Below are 22,734 nucleotides of genomic sequence, written 5' to 3'. Positions count from 1 at the left end.
TCTTCAGTTTCTTTAGGTAAGCATTGAATTAGTCAAATGGAATGTTTGTGCAAAGCCTACGTGGCTCATTTGTACTAATCTTGAAACTATAAAGTAGTGGTAAGCACCCCAGTCTGCCATATGATATTAACAGCATTTAAATAACTAGTCTATTAGACAAAGTTAGTCTAATGCTACTAAAGACTAACTAGCAGAATCTGAGTAAGAACAAAACCATATGACATAACAAGTATATAACAGGTTTATTTACAATGGTAGCGCCAAAAGAAAAAGGAAGTTGAGGCATTTCTGTCCGTCTTTCTCTCTTTCCTGTTGTTACTGGAGTCACTCTGTGACACTGAATACTCAATTGCCTTAGTAAGTCAAAAGTCATGTACACTTCCAAAAAAACAACAAATTAACATCATCTTACAATTAAAAAGTACCATGTGACATTAAACTTATTTAGGACGTCTTTGTAACAGATGCTAGATAATGTGCAGTTTTTGTCAAAGCATTAGTTGAAATGTAAACATTATACATATATATGGCAGGTTCTTTTGACAGGTGAGGTCAGTAAATTAATCATTACCAAAAACTTCTAGCATGTGTGAGGACAGAACTGTGCAAAACTCTTAGGCAAATTTTCATGAAATAATGAATGGTTCTTTTAGTCCCTCAATTTAGTATCTTCAGTCATATCTCAAAATGCTACCTTCTTTAAACATTCTCCACAACTTTACTTTTGCATAGCTCTGTACATTTCTCAAAACTAGAAGGATAATAATTCAAGGGATGTCCATGTCCCCGTTTGAAGTGTGAGAGTGGCGCTTCTCTAAATCACAAGTGTTCTCCACATTTTCTTTGCCTTCGTCATCTCTCTCATCCGACCCAGACCTTGCCCTCAAGCGCAGACCCGGGTCCCTCTGTGATGGGATTTGGAAAGTGGAAAAAGAGCTTCCCAGTGATGGTCGTTTTTCTGTAACAAAACATCAATAAATGCAAGTTATTTAGGTTTATCTAAACAAAAGACATTCACAGCAACAAGTATTAATATTTTATTAAGGGTTGGCCCTTGAGATGCATCATCTCTTTCAAGTGAAGTGCAAAAGCAGAAGTAGTTACATAACCTAAACAGTGTACTGTAGGCATAGTAGATCAGTTAATTAAATAATTAACTGATATTCTAGAATAATTACACAATCTACTTTTACTGCTGCAACACTATAGCAAGTTGAAACTTTAATATTATACAAAATGTCTATTAAATATAATTCTATGCTCTTTTAGTTCAAAACACCAGCAAATGAGTTATATTGATTTGTCAAGGTCTGGTTGTGTGTCAACCCTTTGGAGTTGTGTTGCTGTGGTGGAAAACACTGGGTTGAAATGAGGCTCTGGTCTATTTGCTCTATGTCATTCCCCTCACCCACTGCCTCCTCTTTATCTTGAGTTATAAAAGGTCAAAGCCCCAGTATGCACACATGCATTTTCATAAAACAACATAGACATGACCCCTACGAAAAACTTGTGGTTTGTTTTTTTATGTAAGAGATCACACCCACTTACCCCCTGGCCCAATTGGTCTCATCAATCGGTTCATCTGTACATTCCAGTGTTTCACATTTGTGCTTGCCTGACGAAGTTTTCGCTGAGCGGCCTGTTACACATGCATTTACATAATTACATTTTCTGACAAATAGAACAAAAATATGCACATATGCAATAATATAATATAAATTTATTTATTTTAAAAACTGTATTTTTAACTAAGAGTTTCTAACAATGAGATTATTTTTAATAAAATTCTCCTGAATGATGAATATCTTCCCAAGTGGGAAATACTCCGAGAAAATGTTATGTTTCTGATAATTACATGAACAGTCACCTTGCACTTATTACATATTATCTAGTTCCTTACCACCACATCCTGGTCAACGCGATGGCGGTTAGCGCGGACCTCCTCCAGTTGTCTCTGTGCCTCCTCTAAAGCACGGGACTTGGCCTCCATCTCCTGTTTGAGCTCCTGCTTTTCCCTCTGAGTCTTTAGGATGTACTCCTCCTGCTCCTCCTGCAGAGCCATCAATGCCTTCATCTTCTCCTCTTCCTCAGCAAGAAGTCTGCACACAACAGTCACAAATGCATTCATGCAGTATTTTTTTAAATTTCCGTGTCTTTCTTCAAGTCGTAAATTTAAGTTTTATTTTGATGGGGCTGATCACATCTTTTTCTACATCTTGTTATAATTTTGTACCAAACTACATTTGATTAGATTTGAACCAGAAGTCCTCCTTAGTGTTTTCTATTCTCTCTGCTTAGCAACAAAGACACATTTTCCTGTTCCTAGATTCTAGTTCCTAGTAAAACTACTGTCAGTGTAATTTCAGAGCTCAAAATCCACAACAGCCGACTTACAAATCCTTATTCTACATTTGTACAGGTAAACATTGACAAGTGCAAGAACAAATCAATTTGGGGGTGTTCAGGACACTGGAGAGACACACAGTAAGTAACAGATGACAGTATTTAAAACTTCCTCTGCTGGGGCTCAACTTCCTCAGGAACATAATGTAACATGAGCTCTTTTTAGTGACTACAGTAAATGTGCTATTAGCTGCACATAAAGACAAGTCCCTCTTACAACCAGTGAGACATTAATTACTGACAACTGACCAATGCATGAATTTCTGACAGATTTTGTGGACAGTACCCGGCTTGAGCATAGCGAAAAGCCTCTTCGTCCAGTCGAGCTTTGATTTCCTGTTGTAGTGCCTCTTCCAATCGTCTCTGCATCTCCTCCAGTTCCTGAATCCTCTTCCTCTGTCTTTCTGCCTCCTCTTCCTTCAGAGCCATCTCAGCCTGCATGCTCACTCTGGCCTACAGTCACAGAATAGTTGATGTTGAAATTTGTTTTATAATATGTAAAATGACTTTAAAACACTGACTAAATTGTTGTGTATTAGTGTTTAATAAATTGTTGGGGTTGATTTGTAGCATGAAAGTTGTAAAATGAATAACTCAGTGTAAAGTGCTCTTGAAAGGCCGACATAAAGCCAATGCATTATTATTGTATAAGGTAAATTAAAACATAAAGGCTCTATATGCCACTGTGAAATGGACAAACATAAAACAGAATTCCAAAGTGTAGCCTCTTAGCTGTTTCCCCTTGTTGCATTACCCCCACCTGGTCTTACCTCCTCTGCCTCCTTGAGCTGCACCTCCAGGGCCCTCTGCAGCTGCTCATGCTGCTGTCTCCTTCTCAGCTCATCCTGCTCCAGCAGCTCCTGTGCTTGTTTCTGAGCCTCCTTTAGCAGCTCCAGTTCAGCCAGCTTCCTCTCGCGCTCCTCCTGCAGTGCTCTGAGCCTCTGTAGCTCCTCCTCTTTGGACTGTCTCCTCTTCTCTCGCTGTTCACGCTGCTCACGACGCTTAAGCTTCAGGTCTTTGTGAAGGGACTTCTTACCCTCCACATCTAATCGAATGGCCGTTTGAATAGCTGCAGACACAAACTGTATTTTAGGGTCTTAAATTTAGATTAGAAAGACTTCCTTTCTGTGGTAAAGGACCACCAAAGGCACAAAGAATTAGTGATTTTTTTGTCAGGCAGGAGAGTTTGTTTACCTCTTTCACATGTTTCAGCTACTTTCTGCAGCCTTCCACAAAAGTGTCATGTGCTGGTGTAGTGACGTGTCTTGTAGGTTACTTACATGGTTTTGTCAGACAGCATGGGAAGCTTTCATCACTACTGTTTGACGCAATTGTGATGAGGGAGCACATTGTTGCACACATGGGATGCAGACCTGGAGAAAGCATAAGACAAGCTTCCCCTACTGCCTGGCAAAACCATGTAAGAAGCCTACAAGATACGACGTCACTACACCAGCATCACACTTCTGAGGAAGGCTACAGGAAGTAACTGAAACTCTCCTTTCTGACACCAATGTCACAATCAGCAATTGTGTTCTGCTACCCAACATTGTATGTATTCTGTTTTATTGAGATTTTCCCTCTGCCTTCTTACCTGTGGTCCACTCCTGTCGCTGTTTGGTGTCTGAGGCACTCATTTCATAAGTTTTAGAGATAGTTTTAAGACAAAACATACACCTCTTTCCATCTCGGTCAGGAAGTGCCTGAGATAAAAAAAATAAATAAAACATTTATAACAACAACATTAAAACTTCTTTTTTTTTGTCTAACTGACCGCCACCAGCAACTGCCCCATTCCTAATGGCAGGCAAAGTAACAACATCTCCAAGTGATGTGTCAACCACTAAGTCGTGAGGTCTGTGGAAAGTCTGCTAATGTTTGAGCAATAAATACACTTGTAATGCTATAAATAAATTGAATTGTTAATTCACAGCATCTACATCTATTCAGCTTTCCAAACTGAAATGACATTAATGCAACACAATGATATGTTTAAAACATTTAGAGACACAAATCACATGAGTAAGCATGACATAGCAGACTTTGTTGAGTAGTACACAACTTTAATCAGACCTTATAAGATCTTCTGATTGTGTTTGAATACTAATAATTGACTGAGGGTTCAATATACAAAAAAATAAACACTGTTGTAACAGGCACACATTCTGTTCCCAAGCATCAGTTTTCATCTTAAAAAGACAGAAGAAATTTTGAGGTTAATATAATTCTAAAAAGAATATTGAAAAAGGGTGTTTCAGTGACAATTATAATTATAATATGTAGTTATATGATAAGCATAAAAATGTTTTGTGAGAAAGGTATCACACATATTAAATGCACTTAAATGAACCAAAATAAACACTGATCTGATATCATATATAGTACATATATTAAACCCCAAATGTAAAGAAAAACACAACTGGCTGTGTTAAAGTTGCTAACCTCCACACAGCAGTTCCCATCCAGAGCTATGTTGCCTAGACAGTCTTTGCGGTCCTCCCCGGTGTAGTAGCACAAGACACTGGGCCTCAGAGTGAACCAGCGCTCCTTCCAGTTTCTCCTCAGCTGCCCTTTCTTCCATAGATAACCCTGAGAGTCAGTCAAATGAAGCATGACTCACTCAAAACACAAACCTCAGCAGTCACAACATTATCTGGATTCCTACCTCCTTCAGAACATCGCCGACTATTTCCCGGTAAACCTCCTCGATGGCCATGCTGACAATGGCCTTATCCACTCCTCGTGTTATCTTCCCTGAATTCATCAGCTCCAGAAACACCCAAACAGTGATGCCATTCTGCTGCATTGCATCATGGGAGAAGAAGTCCTCCAGGTCCACACAGTTGAACTCAATGCTCATGGCTGCACAGATTTTTTTGAGGAGGTATTCAACCTAAGAAAGCACATAGACATAATAACATATTGATAACATATAACATATTTATTACTCAGCAACTATTGAACTCATTTTGAGGAGTTTGTTAAATTGTTTATTATTTATTATTGCATATTGTAGAACACAGATAACTATATCGGGAAGTTTCAAAGCAAACTGCTAAGCTTTCAAAGAATCATATTATGTGTTTGCACTGTGATTGTAATATCCAAAATGTATCATCCTGAAAGTAACTCTTTAGAAGTGAAATCTTTGTGTATTTTTTTGTTACACAATTAAATACACAATAATATAATATTGTGTGACCACCATAACCCAAATGTGAATTGTTTACCAAAAGAAAACAGAACACAAATTATACAGGTCTTCTCTCTACCTTAAAAATTTGGCAGTAACTGTAAGAAGAAAAAAACTCACAACAGGAAACCAAAATGAGCATTTGCAAGTGAGAAACAAGCCCACAGAACTGCATGAAAAGAGCACAGTGTTCCACAGCGGCAAGAAACAGGGTGTCAATGGTTACGAGATCCAGCTCCATTTTGTGGCCACAGATTAAGACTTAAGATTCAAAACAGACTTTACATTTGAGTTTAAGTGTAAATGAGCTGAAAGTGATTCATTTTTTAGAGAAAAGGTAGCTCTTTCAAAATTGTCATACACCACAGTGCAGGGCTGCAAGAACAACTGCAATTGAATTGATAGTTATTAAGCAATTAGGTTAATCTGTAAACAAATTTTAAAATATCCTGTTTTATGTGTAAAACTTGCTAATCTTGTAGTTTAGATCTCATTGATTGATTGGTTCTTAAATTTATTTTGCAGTTCATACTTCAGTCTTGTAAAATGTAATGTTTTAGGATCTTTAAAATGTGCATTCTGGACAAAATATATATAGGGGAGTCACCTTCAAGTGCATTACAGCCAAATAATTGTATATACCTCATCTGCGACCATCACCAGAGGATACTTGTCCTCTGACAGGAAGTTGAAGAGGCACCAGAGTCTGAAAGCGTCTCTCTCTGGTAAGAGGGTGTCACTGGCTCTGTCCGGCTGGTAGTTCTTCTTTGCTGTCAGGGTCCAACAGAGCTCATCCACGTTTTCCTTTTCAAATGAGCCTTCAACAACCTATGACGGAGAATTAAATCTTTAAAAAAATATCGTAGACATATTTTAAAAATAAGATAAAAACACTGCTGACTTGAGGAGCTCATAAAATGACTACTAATATACATTGTATTTTTATATAACATGCTTAAAGCTAAATGTTATTCTTTTGAATGGAGTAGGTTTGCCAGTCCTTTTAGGTGCTTTGAAATACATTTGTTATCTATTATAAATATAAATAAAATGTATTACAGGTGAGGTACTCAATCTGAATATGTAACGGTTTAACAGTACATAATACAGAAATATTTCAAATAGATATGTATAAAAATTTTAACTGAAGTTAAAGAAGCTCTCTCCCACACCTTGTCGAGGATGTATTTGTTGAGGTAAGGCATATACCCCTGACTAGACACTGGCCCATCGTCATCATCTCTGAAGTGCTCCTCTAAAGCTACTGGGTCGTGTGGAATGGCCAGCACTGTGCACAGATTATGGGACAACACCTGCAAGATAACAATGTGCAAGGCACACATATTCATAACCATATCACATTTGCAACAGATGAGGTTGAAGGACAATTTGCTAAAATAAGACATGTCACAACAGAAATAAAGAAGAAAATACTATTTGCTGAGTATACCATCCACAGATTAAATAGCTTCCTCCTCAAAATGAGCAAAGTTGACTTAGTTATGTTGAAGTGCCCTGCCTAGTATACAAATATATAAGTATCATAAGTCTTTTATAGAGCATTGAAATATAGAAAGGTAGAAACTGTTTGCAAAGAACTTTCACAAATTTGACACTGAAAATGAAGAGAGCAAGTAAAAGTATATGACATGACTGGACAACAGTTTCTTATGTGGTCTATTTTATTATTGCACTGTAGAATAAGAAGCCTTGCATTTTGAATTTATGTTTACCATCTAAGAGGGAACACTGATGATTTAAAAGATTACATTTTTTTCCTGATAACATTTACTTTGGCCTCAATATCGGCTGTACATAATCAGACGCGTTGCCTCCTCGTGTTGAGCCATAACCACATCCTGTCTCTTGACAACGATGCACATCTGTCACTTCTGAGGTACATGCAAACTTATTTTCGAATTGTTCCTGAGCATGTTTGCTAACTCTCGGCCTTCACTGGGGCAGCATGCATAAGGGGGATAAGCTTTGTCATGGGTCTGGTCTGCGAAAAGTGAAGGTGGCTGGTATGAGGTCTGAGCAACAATAAGTAGAAGTGACATAATCATGAGTCCCCACACAATACAGTGGCACCATTGAAAGCCATTATCAGCATGTGTGTAAGCAGGGTATGGCCTCGTTGTGTGTAACAATGTCCTTTTACCATGCTGCTGAACACAGTCCTATCAACAGCTTCTTGTTTGCTCACAGTAAGAGCCATACGAGACTCAGCAATACAAGATGGTACATGGTGGCCCATTTGAATACACTGCTTTGGGGACATGAGGGCGCCCATTCACATCTACACTGAGGGCAAACTGTTACTCGCGTGCCCAGGCGAGACAGAGGTGCGTATTGTGTCCTCTCTCGCTTTCTATGGTCAGTATTACACGTACAATATAGGAAGAAATGTGTTCCCTGTTGTTGAGTGAGTGGTTTGTACACTTTCACATAGGAAATCAAACTGCAAATGACTGCAAATGCCTTAAAATTTTAGTTTTTAGTCATAGGAGTTTTTACATCACAATCACAGTTCCCATAAAGTGGAAGGAATACAGAATAGATAAGATTAAATATACTATATATAGATAAACAGATATTTTACCTACCTTAAGTTGAGATTTGGACACCTTGCCACTCTTCTCCAGGTCAAGGGCAGTGAAACCATACCAGATGGACTTGAGCAGCTCTGAACGCAGGTCCATGGCGCTTGTCTTGTGCCCAACTCTCCACTGTCACAGCGAGGGCCCTGAGTGACAGCCACACACCCACAATACTACACTGCTGCTGGAGCAAAAGGCTGCGCCATTTACAGCAACACCTAGTGGACAAAGAGGACAAAGCACAAGGTGGCACTGTAGGTTGCAGTTATTCACATTGTGGTTATTAGTCAAAAATGTGCACACCTATTTTTGTGTGAAATATATACATATATACATGGGCCATGTTGGAATACAGAACAAAAGTGTAATAGTAAACTACGGATAAAACTCTGTCAAAGTAATGGTCTCTAGTCAGTTAGTCCGAGTTAGATTGGTTCCACTGTTAATTCTAGGAATTTTGTCATATTTGTTTAGCCTAAATTGTGTTTGTTATAAAATACAGAAAATATACAAGCAATGATAGCTGTGATTTATCCACATCATTTGTATGATTTAATTAAATTTTTATTGTGTTTCTTTTGTTTAAGATGGATATAAAATAATGGTGTTACATACATCAATGTGAATGAAAAGGAGCAGAAAGAAGTATAAACTTATAATAGATGCCCCCATCATCAACATAAAGTTTACAGCATCTATTAGCTACTGTTTCAATACAGGGACCTAGTGTGACCTCTTCAAGGACACTCTCCAATTCTGGTAAGCAAGGCGCTTCTCCCAGACCAACACATTCATGATGGCAATTGGCAGTCTACAAGATTCAAACGTTTTTATTCATAAACTGGTGATTTGAAAAATATGGCGGGAGTAAATATTTTTATCTAAGTAGTAGTAGCCTATTAATAAGCACATTCAATCAGCAAAAGACGATTCTGTTTGCCTTACTTTACAGTACTGGCATTAACTTCGAAAATATGAAACCAAGGACCTTAATACATCCAAGGATAAATTAATCTGATGAAGGGGTTGTGGTCGCGGCAAAATCCTCACTGTCACGTGGTACGCTACTTTTCGCGTCGTTGCCATAGAGTTGTTTATTCAACTCGGCTCCTGATTGGCTGAGAGCAACTCTTTCCACCAATCGCAAAACGCGCTTTTTACAAACTTCTGCAAGTCCAGGAAGTTGACGGGGCGCTGTGCTGCTCTGCGTTCAGTAACAACCGGGGAGCTTTAAATGTCCACAAACCTCAATACAGTAACAAGGTTTGGAAGTTCTTTCCCCACACAACTAATCTGTTTTACAGCGGATATCATAACCGAGTCGTATGCGCTTCAAAGCTTGTATTTAGCCGTTACATGTTGGTTTTGCTAACCTTTTGCATCTATTTATTTGTTTTGTGTGCCTTGCTTTTCTTTGTACCGTAGTCCGTACGCTCTCTGTATTGCTGCTTTTTATATGTGTACAAAAACTGTGGTTTACCTGTTGTTTTGTGTTGGTGTAAGTTCGGACTGAATATATTGCTGTTGCTTTTGTGTTTTTTCTCAGTTTTCTACGTGTTTGAACTGTGATCTATCATTTGCACATCAAAGATTCTCACCAAAATCCCTGACCTCTTGTTCTACAACATGGACCCCTCTTCTGTGCTTCGACAACAAAGTCAGAACACAATCCTGAGGTGAGTGCCTATCATTGCTATAAGGACTATTTGTGTGCATTATTTGATAATCAAATGTGTATTGTTAATGTCTTTTTTCAGGACAATAAATGAACAAAATAAAGTGGCAGCAGAACCAAAATTCTCCAAATCTTTGCCCATGCACTCATTGCAGCATAATCTAGAAGATCAAGGTTTAGGAAGGTCAGGACAGGTTCGTCCACCTCATCCACGCCCAACTGGGAGCAGGCTCCCAGTACTCGCGAAGTCACTTCATCTTCAGATTCCAAATGAGTTTGCTCAATCCCACTGTAAATGGGATGCCAAACCCCTGTCTGTAAGTATAAAATAAACACATGCACTCCATTTATACAAATACTTCATAGAAGAGTGTCACGAGTTTCAAATTCAAATTTTTCAATTGCCTTAATATTTTTTTTAACAGGGGAAGGCAAAAACAAAAAAGCCATGCACCAGGCCAGTACCATTCAACTTGTCCCAGCCAAAAGCCTCAAGATTGCCATCAGAAAATCATCCACCTAATATAATTCATCCAACACGAAACTCTAAGCTTAACAAAAATGTCAGTTCTTGTCAGTTTACAACAACAAACAGAAACTTTAAACATTCAGCTACCTTAAAAGAAAATGTTAAGTCCACAAAGATGACAGAAAATTCATCACAGCTGCTGGGAAAATCAAGACCACTTCACTCTCACAAGACCTCAACTAGTTTGTCCAAACATGTGTCATTTCCACTGAACTCTAATGAGAACAGTGCTACTGCCTCTGAACAACCGGCTTCTGCTGCTGAGGCCTGTTCACATAATATGAACTTGCTCAGTCTAAAAGACACATCCAGCATTTTAAAAGGTAAGTTCTTATGACAGTACTTTTACTTCATTTCATATCAATTGTCAGTTCTTGCTTATGGTATCTGTAATGTATATTTTTGAAGAAGGTGACAAAGTGGACAATTTCCAGCATGATCAAACAACTTTGCTTAGCATTCTTTGCAATGAGGAAATGTCATCGGCTGTGACCCCACAGTCCAAACCATACAACTATCTGGTTAGTTTTGGCTTATTAGGTTTTCTTCAAAATGGAAAAGTTGAAATCTTATGTTGCTGTTTTATTGCAGCCGCAGCGTGTATCTGTAATGAAGAGTCGCCAAAAAGCTGAATCCAATCCAGGTTACAACATTTATATATGCATACATTGCTTTTGTATACTTGTATGCTATACTTTCAGATTAAATGTACACTGTAAATTCAAGGTATGCTTATACTCATTTTTACAGGTTCCATGAAATCAGCACAATATTCCCCAGACCACGGAGCTTTGCAGAGCATCCTAAAGAACGAAGGAGTAAAGGCTAGGACTCCATCAGACACAGTATGTACAAACTGTGGCACTGAATGATTATTGTCTTTGAAACCCAGTGGACTTTTTTATATTTGTTTTGGCAGCCCATGAGAGTGCCAGTTAAAAAGAATGGTGTTGATACTAAAACGGGACTCTCTGGTAAGAAAGGTGACTCTTGATTCTCACAGTGATCATTCAGACTGTGGAATGATGTTATGTTCTCTTTAAAGGTACATCTGTGAAAATGGTGCAGTTTTCTCCGGATGCTGCTGCTCTTCAGAGTATCCTACAGAATGAAGGTGTGAGAGCTGTGGGCCCTGATGGTGCTGCTCCAAGAAACTCTCTGTGTCCAACAGGCAGAAACACATCAATATACATGGTAGATATTCTCCTTCTTTTTATTCTAAATTTCTAAATTTTTACTTTAGTTTGTGACTTGTTTTTCTAATATTTGCTGTTATTATTACTCTGTTATTAATCTTCTAAAGGCTCAGAGAGTGCCTGTCAGGAAAAATTTTGCAGAGCCAAATGCACCACTAATGGGTAAGTTGTAGCTTTCTCTTCATGTGCTCTTAATTGCACAAAACCTTTATTTTACTCAAGTATCATGTTTTTTTTTTTTGTTTTTTTTTCAGTGACAGCCTTCAAACAGACTCCTGGTCAGAAATGGACCCCACAGAGAGTGGTTAGGCACCAGCCCACGTCCGCTATGGTGAGTTCCTCACTTTAGCACAGCACAGTAGGAAATGCACATTATTATTTTGGTTTCTAATTCAATCATTTCCTGAACTAAGTATTGTGTGTATTACAGAAGTGGCATACATCATCACAGCAGTCTCCATATACCACTACTCCAGGATTAAGGGGCTGTAAGGCAAACCTTTGCACAAAACAGGAGGTACATAAAGAAAGATTAATCCTGTGAAGGATTAAAAGGAAAATATTTAAGTTCATATGCAGGTTAGATTTAGCCTGATTCATCAGCCGGTAATAACATCTTTCCCCTTGATGAAATTCACTAAACATTCTCTTTATTCCGGCTTTAAATCCTCGATCTTGGGAATCGTTGACAACACTGAATATATGGCTCTTCGCTGATTGGCTGGTGCCCGAACTTGCACTACTGGGGTTTTTGCGAACAGTCTAGTGTATTTTGATTCCTGACCTAGTTGCTGGAGAGAAATTAAATTTAGCAGAGGCACTAGGTGGCGCCAGCCTGGCTAGGTTAGATTGCCCATCTCAATAAAACATAGTTAATGTCATATTTAAGATTTTACAGAAAAAAAATCTTGGCTAGTTTTTAAACATTGGTAAAATTTATCATTTTGGAAATGAACAGCCAAACCTCACATTTTAATGTCAACAATGGCCAAAACCAGTCTCATGTCCATAGTTATCATTAGACTAATAGATGTAAATGACAACAACTTTTTTTTATGAAGGTTTGAACTGCCAGCATAAAGTGTAATTGTCCCTGCATTTTCAATGGAATTTGCAGGGTTTATGACATATATAGGTATTTAGTTTAAAAACACAGTGCTAGTTCCTGTATTTACACCAATCCAGTTTAATTAGAAAACATGAAGACCCATCATATGCACTTTAAAACACTTCCTTCTATAGTATAGATTGGAAACATGGCTACATGTGTGATTACATTTTGTTTGTTTTTTCAGGAGGTTGTTCAGAAATTGTTTGTTGAAGATGAACAGACCACAGATGAAGTTACAGTCCCTTCAACAGAGTCACTTCAAGACCTGGCAAGCGTGGGTCTAATGTGTACTATATAGGAATTTATATGGCACTGGGAATATGTATTTAATCCCATCAACACTATTTAAAGCAATTTGTATGGTTTAGAATTGATACAGCAGATTGGATTGTATTTTGAGTTTGCGCATAAACATACCAAACAACTGTTTATTCGATTGTAACGTTCTTTGTTTCTCTTTATGTACTTTCAGTGTAAAGAAAAAATGCACAGCCCTGTCAAAAATGAGGAAAAGGAAGATGGTTCAATGAAGGAAGATGAACGGGTTGAGGGACCATTTTTTCAAGCTCCAGAGCGAGAGTCAGTCATTTTCTTTTCTACAGGAAAAAAATTGTTCAGAGACCCTTGCTTTAAGAAACTGGAGACAACAGGCCATAAACAGCACGGCCCTGAGGAGGCACTACCTGTGCTACTACAAAGCTGTCACAGTCAGACTGTAACCAAAGGTTAATACATTTTTCTACACTACACTATTTTTAAGCATAATTTGTTTCTTTAGCAGCTCTTTATGCTGTTACAGATCTCCTGACTCTGAAGACTGGTGTTATGAATCCAGCTGTGGCCATGCTGCGAAAGTGCCTCCCTCCTTTAGAAGAGCTGAGGTTGGATGAGGAGGTGGCCACCTACACCTCTGTGTCTGTCCCGACCGTGTCTGGGTTCCACGCCCCACGGCCCCGCTGTGGAAATCCTTTGGCCACACTACTGCACTTTGAAGAATCCACTGTAAGTTTACGTACACCTTTTACATTTGTATTTAAATAGAAAGATACTGTAATAACAATGAGTGTTTATACTTTAGGAATTGTCTGTTTGGAATATTGTTTTATCTTAGCCATGTATCTTCTGTAAAAGCTGCCAACAAAGTGAAGTCTGGATCAAACTTTACTTAATTTATTTAAATAATATTACACACAGCATACATGAAGGAGTGTCCAAAATCAAGTAGCTGTTATCTATCTAAAACTACACTATCTTACAAAAAATACTAAAGGCATGCTTCTTCTGTGTATTTTGTTTTTCAGAGATTTGTACCCATCTGTCCTGACCTGTCACAAGACTCCCATCACGAGAGGTGATTGCACCAGTATGTTGTGGTGTATTGCTGATAATATGTAAAAGTTTTTTCACTGATGGACTGTTTCACTGGACATTAAAACTGAATAAATTCAAGCAATGGAAAATGCCATAATGCCAGATGCCAGTCCTCTAGATACAAATACAGACCTAATACATTTTGAAGCTAGACCTCGGGGACAATAAAATCTGTATTCATGATTTTAAGCCATATGGCAATTATTGTGAGAAACTGGAACTTTCTCTGTCTCTGCAACATACGTCCAGGGAACACTACTGAAGTCTGTTGTTATTTTTACAAAATCTTTTTACGTCATGTATATTTAGATTTCAAGAAAATAAAAAATATGCAATATGATGACTGAACATTTCATGAAGAGCTAGGATCAGTGTTAAGGTCAAAATGTAGATGAATAGGGTGTATTTTAAAGCTAAGCTATTATAAAGCATAAAATGAAATAAATGTTGTTACTAAATATAGTGTTTATAATAAATGTTTATATGGAGATCATTTGGCTATTTTTATTCTATTCAAATGTACTAACGTAACAGTTTTGAATCAAGTGTTTACATTTTTGACACTAACTAAGACTGACTTCAATAGATATGTATGGGTTACACTGTTGACCCATACAGAGGGTCACAGTACCAAGTATTATTTCACTCTAACTCATACAACATGCACTGTTAAATCTGTTGCACAGTTCATTCAAATTGTTAAGACCAGGCAACCCATTAATAGCATTTATCAGTGTAAAGTGTATTTTCATCACTGATATTTAAAAAATAATGGTGTACTTTCTATCTTATCCAGTCTAATCAATACTTTTGTCTAAATTGAATATTGGTTCTAATGTTTTCCTAATATAATATATACTGTAAAGGGGCAGTATGTAACTTTTCTGGTGGATGGTCCACTACTAGCTTCTGGAGATGTACTTGGTTTGTCAGGAATGTTCCATTAGGCATTGACAATATTTTGCATTTATTTTTTTTCCTATACGTTTTTATTGCTCAAAAATACCTTGAACAACATAAATTCTTGCTGAGAGCAGGGTTACCTCTCCACAGATCTGACATGGTAGTGTTACCTGCTTGGCTCTATGGAGGTAAAAAAAAAAAAAAAAAGTTAAAGTGCACCGTTAAACTTTATTTAACCCAATAAACATGCACAAGGGCTATGATATGGCATTTCATGACTGTAATTTTTGTCTGTTTGCTGCTTGTGTCCAGTGCAGGTGGCTCTCTGGTCTGTGTATATTTAGTGGTCTGTAGTGGAGGGAGACAGTGGGAGGGGGCAACAGTCTATAAAGCCTTGTGCCTTCACTGCACTCTCCCTTGAGAACAGGGAGGAGGTGCCAGGACCTGCTTCTCCTTTTGTATTGTTTTGAACCTCAGTCTGTTCCTCTACCAGTGAAGACATGTCCACCACCACCACTCTCCCCACTGACCCCACCAAAATGGGGTTGGGTCGCTCAATCGCTGTGCTAACTTCTGGCGGTGATGCACAAGGTAAGATGTGACTAATGTCAGCTCAATCTGCATGACCATATGGAATGTACTTGCCAACAGTTCAAGCTACATTTTAGGAGATGTCAGATTTCATGCCAAGTTGATTACAAACTGCTGATAGCAGAGATGGACACAATTCATAGTGCCTTTTATTTTATTAGTACTAATATCAGTAAATACTTGTTTGTAGTCTACCACTATATTCAATAGTATGCTCAGAATATTTACATGTATTTGTTTCTGGTTCTTTGTTCATCTCATCCTGCAGTTGCACACCTGAAGTGAATTAGTGCATGAAGTATAACTGCCAAACTGCTCAACTTTTGCAGTTTTTTCCCTCTATTGAAATCGGGGACCAAGTGTACTCTTTTGTCAAGAGGTGCCCCCTTTGTAAATCTTTGGGGCTAATTTTAGAGACAGTGACCTTTTTGTGGTATGGGGGAAAAAGGGAAACGCCCACTCTTACAGCTGCTCTGTCTGAAACAGGAGCTGGGACAAGACGGACCTAATACAACACAACATCATCCCGTGGCCTTTCATGTGTCTGACCCCAGCATTAAGAAGGGACACAAGACATAGTGTGCTAATGTTCTGTCTATTTTTACAGGTTACATACTTAGAGATAATAAACACCTTCAAGAATGGATGTGATACAAAGCCAATGAGCTCTCTGATACAGACATAGCTTTTAGTTTTATTTTACTGCACAACAATAAGTGTGCAGTACATTCAGTTATTGTATTAAAATCTGAACTTCCATGACATACGAGACAAAATAATACAATGATACCTGAACAACCTTAACTGATTTGAATGTACATCAAAGAGTTTGTGGAGTTTTGATGGTTCATGACAGAAATTGAGAGGTGTGTGTTTGTGTTTTAGGTATGAATGCTGCAGTGAGGGCTACTGTCAGAGTTGGTCTCTACACTGGAGCTAAGGTCTTCTTTGTGCATGAGGTAAGCTGTGGCTTGACTATTACTTTACAGAACATTAGATATTGTATAAGCACTTATGTAAACTCTTCTTAATGTGCAGGGGTACCAGGGCCTGGTGGACGGTGGGGACCACATCAAGCAGGCAACATGGGAAAGTGTGTCTATGATGCTCCAACTGGTGAGTGAACTGGTCTATGTACTGGACAAGAATGTAATTTTAATTCACTCTAAAACATTCAAGTGTCTGTTCAGATATTTTGTTCTCAGTGGGCTTTAAGTGCAACAACCTTATTACATTTCCTTTCTCAAATCTAAAAAAGTTCATACTGAAGTAGACATACTTCAAATGCTGCTTTTGCCCCCTATGACTGCAGTTCTCTGCCATACCATGATAGACATTTCTTTCCATAATCATCTCAAATATCCAAAGACTCTTGGCAGTACAGCTGATCTGACACATGCACTAGCTTTGGGGCACTGTAATGTTAGGATATTATTTCAAAGTAATGACCTTCTCCACTGCATGATAAAAATGAAACTTTGTCATCAGAAAGTGCCTCTTGAACATATTAAGGTTCTTTGGATAATCTGCTTCTGTAAAATGAATCAACAAGTCAACATTATAAATAATATAATTTACATTTTGATAATATTTAGTTTTTACTCTCTTTAGGGTGGGACCGTGATTGGCAGTGCTCGCTGTAAAGATTTCCGTAGCAGAGACGGGCGTATGACTGCAGCATGTAACCTGGTGAAGCTAGGAATCACTAACTTGTGTGTGATCGGAGGAGATGGCAGTTTAACTGGAGCCAATCAGTTCAGGACCGAATGGAGCGGTCTGCTGAAAGACCTGGTCAATGCCGGTCTGAAAATTAATCAAATGCACAAAATACTACAAATTCATGAAGTCATCATTTATTTTATAGTTTGGTTTCTTTTGTGCAGGTAAGATCACAGAGGCCGAGGCCAAAAGGTCCTCGCACCTGAACATTGTGGGAATGGTGGGCTCCATAGATAATGACTTCTGTGGCACGGACATGACAATCGGCACTGATTCTGCCCTGCACCGCATCATCGAAGTGGTGGATGCCATAACCACCACTGCACAGAGGTCAGATTATATATAGTTTACAAATACCACATATTAAATGTGTTAAAATTACTGTAATCTATGCCTTACTTATGTTTTTCTTTTGCTTTCCCTAGCCATCAGAGGACATTTATTCTTGAAGTTATGGGAAGACATTGTGGGTAAATGCTTTTGGTCTATAGTGTTTTCCCTTCTACATCTGATTTTATATAGTATTATATGATAGAATTTACAGATTTTGTCTGTCTCTTTGCAGGTACTTGGCCCTGGTCACAGCTCTGGCTTGTGGTGCAGATTGGGTCTTTATCCCTGAAATGCCTCCAGATGAGGGCTGGGAGAACCATCTCTGTAGGAGACTGGCAGATGTAAGTGTGTGTTTTTTTATTTTGTATTTTTTTTATTCTTATCTCAATCTTTAGTCTCCAAAAACACTAAGTGATTGTAACTATCATTATATTTAGCAAAGAGCCAGAGGATCTCGTTTGAATGTCATCATTGTGGCTGAAGGGGCTATCAGCAGAGATGGTAAACCAATCACTTCTGAACAAATCAAAATGGTAAACTGCCCCTAGCTATCTGAGTAATAAATTAACCTGAAATTAAGTAAACATGTACTGTGTGTTTTTAAGCTTGTGACAGACAGGCTTGGCTTCGACACTCGCACCACAATACTGGGACATGTGCAAAGAGGTGGGACACCGTCTGCATTTGACAGGATCCTTGTAAGTAATTATAAACACTTAAAACACTGCAGGAATAAAGCTATACCTCAATATGTAGGGTAACTATTCTGTCTCCTCAGGGCAGTAGGATGGGTGTGGAGGCAGTAATGGCTCTGCTGGAGGCCACCCCTGACACCCCGGCTTGTGTGGTCAGTTTGTCTGGAAACCAGGCTGTCAGACTGCCTCTAATGGAGTGTGTGCAAGTGGTACGTGCTTAACTTTTGGATCCTCATGCTCTTTAAGGTAATATTTTGAGTAGCTGTAAAAATGTGCTGTCTTGTTTTAACTTTAAAGACCAAAGATGTAACAGCAGCGATGGCTGAGGGGAGATTTGATGAGGCCATCAAGCTTAGAGGAAAGTAAGTAACTTTTAATTTAGAAAACAATGAAGGCCACTGTAGTTCTCACAATAAGAAGTTCAATACATGGCTGAATATTTGTATAAGCAATCAAATCAAACACCACATTATACCATGCACACAATAACCCTAAAGCATGATAACAAAGCCTATTTTAAATAAAATAATATGAACTAACTTAAACTTTTCTTGCCAACTATCTCTCAATGTATATTTTGTTGTAGCTTATTTAGAAAGAACAAGTGTAAATGTGAGACCAATGTTTTTAAAACTGTATAGGAGTTTTGAGAATAACTGGAACACATACAAGCTCCTGGCTCACATCAATCCTCCAGATGTGAAGGTAGAAAATGAATACTTTAATCACTATAATTTATTCATGAATATTGTTTTTTGTTTGACAAACCCATTCCCTTGTTATGCAGAGCAATATCAATGTGGCCATACTGAATGTCGGAGCTCCCTGTGCCGGTATGAATGCTGCAGTGAGAGCTGCTGTCAGGATGGGCATCATTCAGGGACACAATATGTTGGCTGTTCACGATGGCTTTGATGGACTTGCTCATGGCCAGGTATTTTGTCTTTAAAGGTCATAATATGCATTAAACTGCATTTGACTCTTTGGCACCATATATCATATAGTGGAAACATTTGATGTACCTAAACAGCAGAAAACCACCTGAACATGCAGGATTTCTCAACCGTGCATCAATGATACAAAGCGCAATTTTAGATATGTTTGGGAATGTTTTGTATAAATTTAAATGGATCTGTGGGTCTATAGGAGTTTTTTTTGTTTGTTTGTTTGGGGTTTTTTTTGGCAGATTGAGCCCATTTGCTGGACTGGAGTGAGTGGCTGGACGGGAAAAGGAGGCTCAATGCTGGGCACAAAAAGGTAGAAAAACAAAACAAAAGCCATATTAATAAATAATAATTATTGATTTGTTTTATTCCTAGAACTCTACCAGGAAAATTATTTGAAGAAATTAGTTTGAATATTGCAAAATTCAACATCCATGCTCTAGTGATCATTGGAGGATTTGAGGTAATGCATTTGTCTCTTAATGGGATGGTTTAGTCTGTTTGTTACTACTGTCACACTATGGATTATCTCGATGACAATAACTGGGCAATATTACAATATTACAGCAATCCACAAGAAATTTATTAAATTATGCAGGTAAACTTGGTTGTTCTTAGTTTGATATCTCTCAAGTCTCTATTAGCAGCTCTAATCAGAAATTGTGAGACAAGTAGCAGTGAAATTGTGTTCTGCATTTTGAGTCATTAGTAAATGACCACTCCATTGATTTACAGTGTTCCTGGCAACAGGAAAAGTAGCAATGCCTTTTTTCTCTGTCGATTCTTCCAGTCACATAGTCTAGGGATTATCTGAAATTGATTTTTTTTTAGCAAATACTGATATCCAATGTTAGCTGCTGTGAACGATGACCAGTATTTGCTATTTGCTGTTTCTGATATTAAGCTTTTAAAAGCTATAGTACCAACCAAATTTATGCTAAGTTATAGTGAAGTTTACAAACTGACTAAAATTACAAATTAATAAAAAAACATATATATATATATAATAACATGTATTTGTCTAATTAACTCATTTAGTACACAGGCTCATAGACACCAGGGCAGTGCCGAGAAAATATTGGCTACATTTTGAATATCGGACAGATACTGATATCTGAGGAAATTCTCTGATATTGCTGATAATCGCTATCTGTTATACCATCCCTAACAGTTTGATCTCTAAAAGTCCTCAAATTATTAGTCCCTTATTTTTATACTCCTGCAGGCTTATGTGGGAGGCCTGGAATTGGTTCAAGCCAGAGAGCAATATGAGGAGATGTGCATTCCGATGGTGGTGATTCCTGCCACTGTGTCCAACAATGTCCCAGGATCAGACTTCAGTATTGGTGCAGACACAGCCCTCAACACAATCACATCAGTAGGATATTGGTTACTTCAAAAATCACCATAAAATATTCTTATAAACTCATTCTCATAAACTCATTCTCCTTTGCTCCTGTCTAGACTTGTGACAGGATAAAGCAGTCTGCAGCAGGGACCAAACGACGAGTGTTTATTGTGGAGACTATGGGAGGTTACTGTGGCTACTTGGCCACTATGGCAGGCCTTGCAGCTGGGGCTGATGCTGCCTACATATATGAGGAAAAATTCACTATTAAAGACCTTGAAGTGGGTACATTTTAAAACCTTTGTCGTATTGAATAAAACAGTCTTTTAATGTGTGTTTATTTATAGATGAATGTGATGCATCTTATTGAGAAGATGAAAACAACTGTTAAGAGAGGATTGATTCTAAGGTTAATATTTTCTGAACATGAACTACAAATATTTTGGGACATTTTTTGTAGGTGCACTATGTAGCATTTATGGTGGAGTGTCCGCTACCTCCTTGTCTCCATAGAGATGTTATTGTGTTGCCTGGAATGTTCCACAGTATGACATTAAACTAGGCCATCTCTATGGGGTCAAGATGATGCCACCACTCCTGTAGATACAGGTCAGATTTGTTGAGAGACTCTCAATAAGAGATTGCAAGCAGTAATGGAATAAATGCAAGATAAGTTTAATTACATTTTGCTCTAACCACTTGGACACTTACGTCACTCCCACACTAAAACATTCTAACTGTCCCAAAAATGATTATTAGTGTGGATTTTTATGGCTGTTTTGTTTCAGTATTTCTTGTTGGTATACTTACAGAAATGAAAGTTGCAACTCCAACTACACCACTGACTTTATTTTCAACCTGTATTCAGAAGAGGGCAAAGGCACTTTCGACTGCCGTAAAAATGTCCTGGGACATATGCAGCAGGTTTGATCAATGAAAATGTTTATGTTCTGTTTCAACTTGATATTGAAGTGTTGTGTCTGTGTGTGTGTGTTATCTCTGACAGGGTGGTACACCTACACCTTTTGACAGAAATTTTGGGACAAAAATGGGGGCCAAGTCTGTCCTGTGGCTAACTGAAAAACTGAAGGACTGCTACAGACATGGTACACTCATGCACACAATACTTTATTATTTACAAAATGCACTAATGTCACAAATAATGCTTGCTTTGTTCAGGCCGAATCTTCGCCAACACACCTGATTCTGCCTGTGTGCTTGGGATGAGGAAGAGAGCACTGACATTTCAGCCCCTTGCTGAACTTAAAGCAGACACTGATTTTGAGTATGCTAGTTTGTGGCAACCCTAAATATGTTTGTTACAATGATTTGACTTTTTTTTTTTTAATAGACATCGTATACCCAAGACGCAGTGGTGGCTTAAGATAAGGCCGATCATGAAGATCCTTGCCAAATATGACATCAAACTGGACACCTCTGAACATGCAGATATGGAGCATGTGATCAAAAAGAGAGGTCAGCTGTAGCTGGCTCTGACTTCAATAAATTACATTTCTGTGTCACATCAAATGACGATTGTTTATTGCTGTCATCGTTGTAATTATATAGAGTTATGGGCATCTTTGTAATCACCAACCAGATTTCACGAAACACGTACAATTTTTACTTGTATAGTGTCTCATTGATTATGTATTTCAAAACTTCATACTGGCTTACTTTGGCTCACAACAGTCAAAATGAGTCGAAGTCTATTTCCTAATAGCTTTCTCAAGAAACCAAATGGCACATGGGTAAAACAGTCCTAAAGGGCTCCAAGAGTGTTTTTTTTTTTTTTTTTTTTTTTTTGGGGGGGGGGGGGTCAGGACTAATCCAGATCTAAACCGGGACTAATCCTGTTTCAGTTCTGGTTTAGTCCTGGTTTAGTCCTGGTTTAGTCCTAGTTCAGTCGTGGATTAATCCTCCTCTTCAGTCCTGGAATCAGTCCTGGGTTAGTCTTGGTTCAGTCCATGGCGTAGGCAGCGCAAAAGTTTGATATAATCTCTGGTTAACGGGCAAGTGCGGTCCTGTAATGCGCGGTTGTGGTGTTGTACTGGGGGTCTCCAAAAATGGACACGTGCGGGACTCTGCGCTGTAGGCTCTATTACGGAATAAATGAATCTTCA

The 22,734-nt window shown here is 38.3% G+C and overlaps 3 protein-coding genes across 5 annotated transcripts; 2 read left to right on the top strand and 1 right to left on the bottom strand.

Annotated features, from left to right (window-relative positions):
* Window positions 1-218: 218 nt before the first annotated feature.
* Window positions 219-8,372, bottom strand: LOC110164591 (DEF6 guanine nucleotide exchange factor). The gene is made up of 11 exons (XM_020929659.2): window positions 8,203-8,372; window positions 6,769-6,909; window positions 6,239-6,424; window positions 5,069-5,296; window positions 4,846-4,992; window positions 3,998-4,106; window positions 3,174-3,472; window positions 2,690-2,856; window positions 1,901-2,099; window positions 1,549-1,639; window positions 219-958 (listed from the first exon to the last, which is right to left on the bottom strand). Exons 1-11 carry the CDS (start codon window positions 8,296-8,298, stop codon window positions 768-770), a joined length of 1,854 nt encoding a protein of 617 aa, XP_020785318.1. The 5' UTR covers window positions 8,299-8,372; the 3' UTR covers window positions 219-767.
* A 982-nt stretch (window positions 8,373-9,354) lies between these two features.
* On the top strand, window positions 9,355-14,561 carry troap (trophinin associated protein). Of its 3 annotated transcripts, none has more exons than XM_055166065.1 (16): window positions 9,355-9,459; window positions 9,743-9,872; window positions 9,954-10,188; window positions 10,297-10,723; window positions 10,812-10,921; window positions 10,992-11,043; window positions 11,151-11,245; window positions 11,320-11,374; window positions 11,446-11,594; window positions 11,704-11,758; window positions 11,851-11,927; window positions 12,027-12,113; window positions 12,892-12,981; window positions 13,180-13,432; window positions 13,507-13,709; window positions 14,009-14,561. In XM_055166065.1, the coding sequence occupies exons 2-16, from the start codon at window positions 9,823-9,825 to the stop codon at window positions 14,060-14,062; spliced, it is 1,992 nt and encodes a 663-aa protein (XP_055022040.1). In that variant the 5' UTR covers window positions 9,355-9,459; window positions 9,743-9,822; the 3' UTR covers window positions 14,063-14,561. The 3 variants fall into 3 exon arrangements, with proteins under 3 accessions (XP_055022040.1, XP_055022041.1, XP_055022039.1); XM_055166066.1 differs by having other exon boundaries at window positions 10,809-10,921; window positions 12,892-12,975; XM_055166064.1 differs by having other exon boundaries at window positions 10,809-10,921.
* An 848-nt stretch (window positions 14,562-15,409) lies between these two features.
* LOC110164553 (ATP-dependent 6-phosphofructokinase, muscle type) lies at window positions 15,410-22,141 on the top strand. Its single transcript, XM_020929609.2, has 22 exons — window positions 15,410-15,572; window positions 16,458-16,531; window positions 16,611-16,688; window positions 17,184-17,373; window positions 17,456-17,621; window positions 17,717-17,761; window positions 17,857-17,965; window positions 18,062-18,157; window positions 18,230-18,322; window positions 18,403-18,528; window positions 18,617-18,681; window positions 18,961-19,024; window positions 19,107-19,253; window positions 19,506-19,576; window positions 19,639-19,726; window positions 20,489-20,641; window positions 20,728-20,892; window positions 20,959-21,020; window positions 21,424-21,535; window positions 21,618-21,717; window positions 21,791-21,896; window positions 21,963-22,141. Exons 1-22 carry the CDS (start codon window positions 15,482-15,484, stop codon window positions 22,096-22,098), a joined length of 2,337 nt encoding a protein of 778 aa, XP_020785268.1. The 5' UTR covers window positions 15,410-15,481; the 3' UTR covers window positions 22,099-22,141.
* The last annotated feature ends 593 nt before the right edge of the window (window positions 22,142-22,734 follow it).

This window comes from Boleophthalmus pectinirostris, unplaced genomic scaffold (genome assembly GCF_026225935.1).
Source record: "Boleophthalmus pectinirostris isolate CB_2022bp ecotype Guang Dong unplaced genomic scaffold, ASM2622593v1 HiC_scaffold_8, whole genome shotgun sequence".
In the NCBI taxonomy this organism is placed as follows: Eukaryota; Metazoa; Chordata; class Actinopteri; order Gobiiformes; family Gobiidae; genus Boleophthalmus; species Boleophthalmus pectinirostris.
Note: the sequence above shows the minus strand (reverse complement) of the source record. Positions and strands in the feature narration are given on the sequence as shown.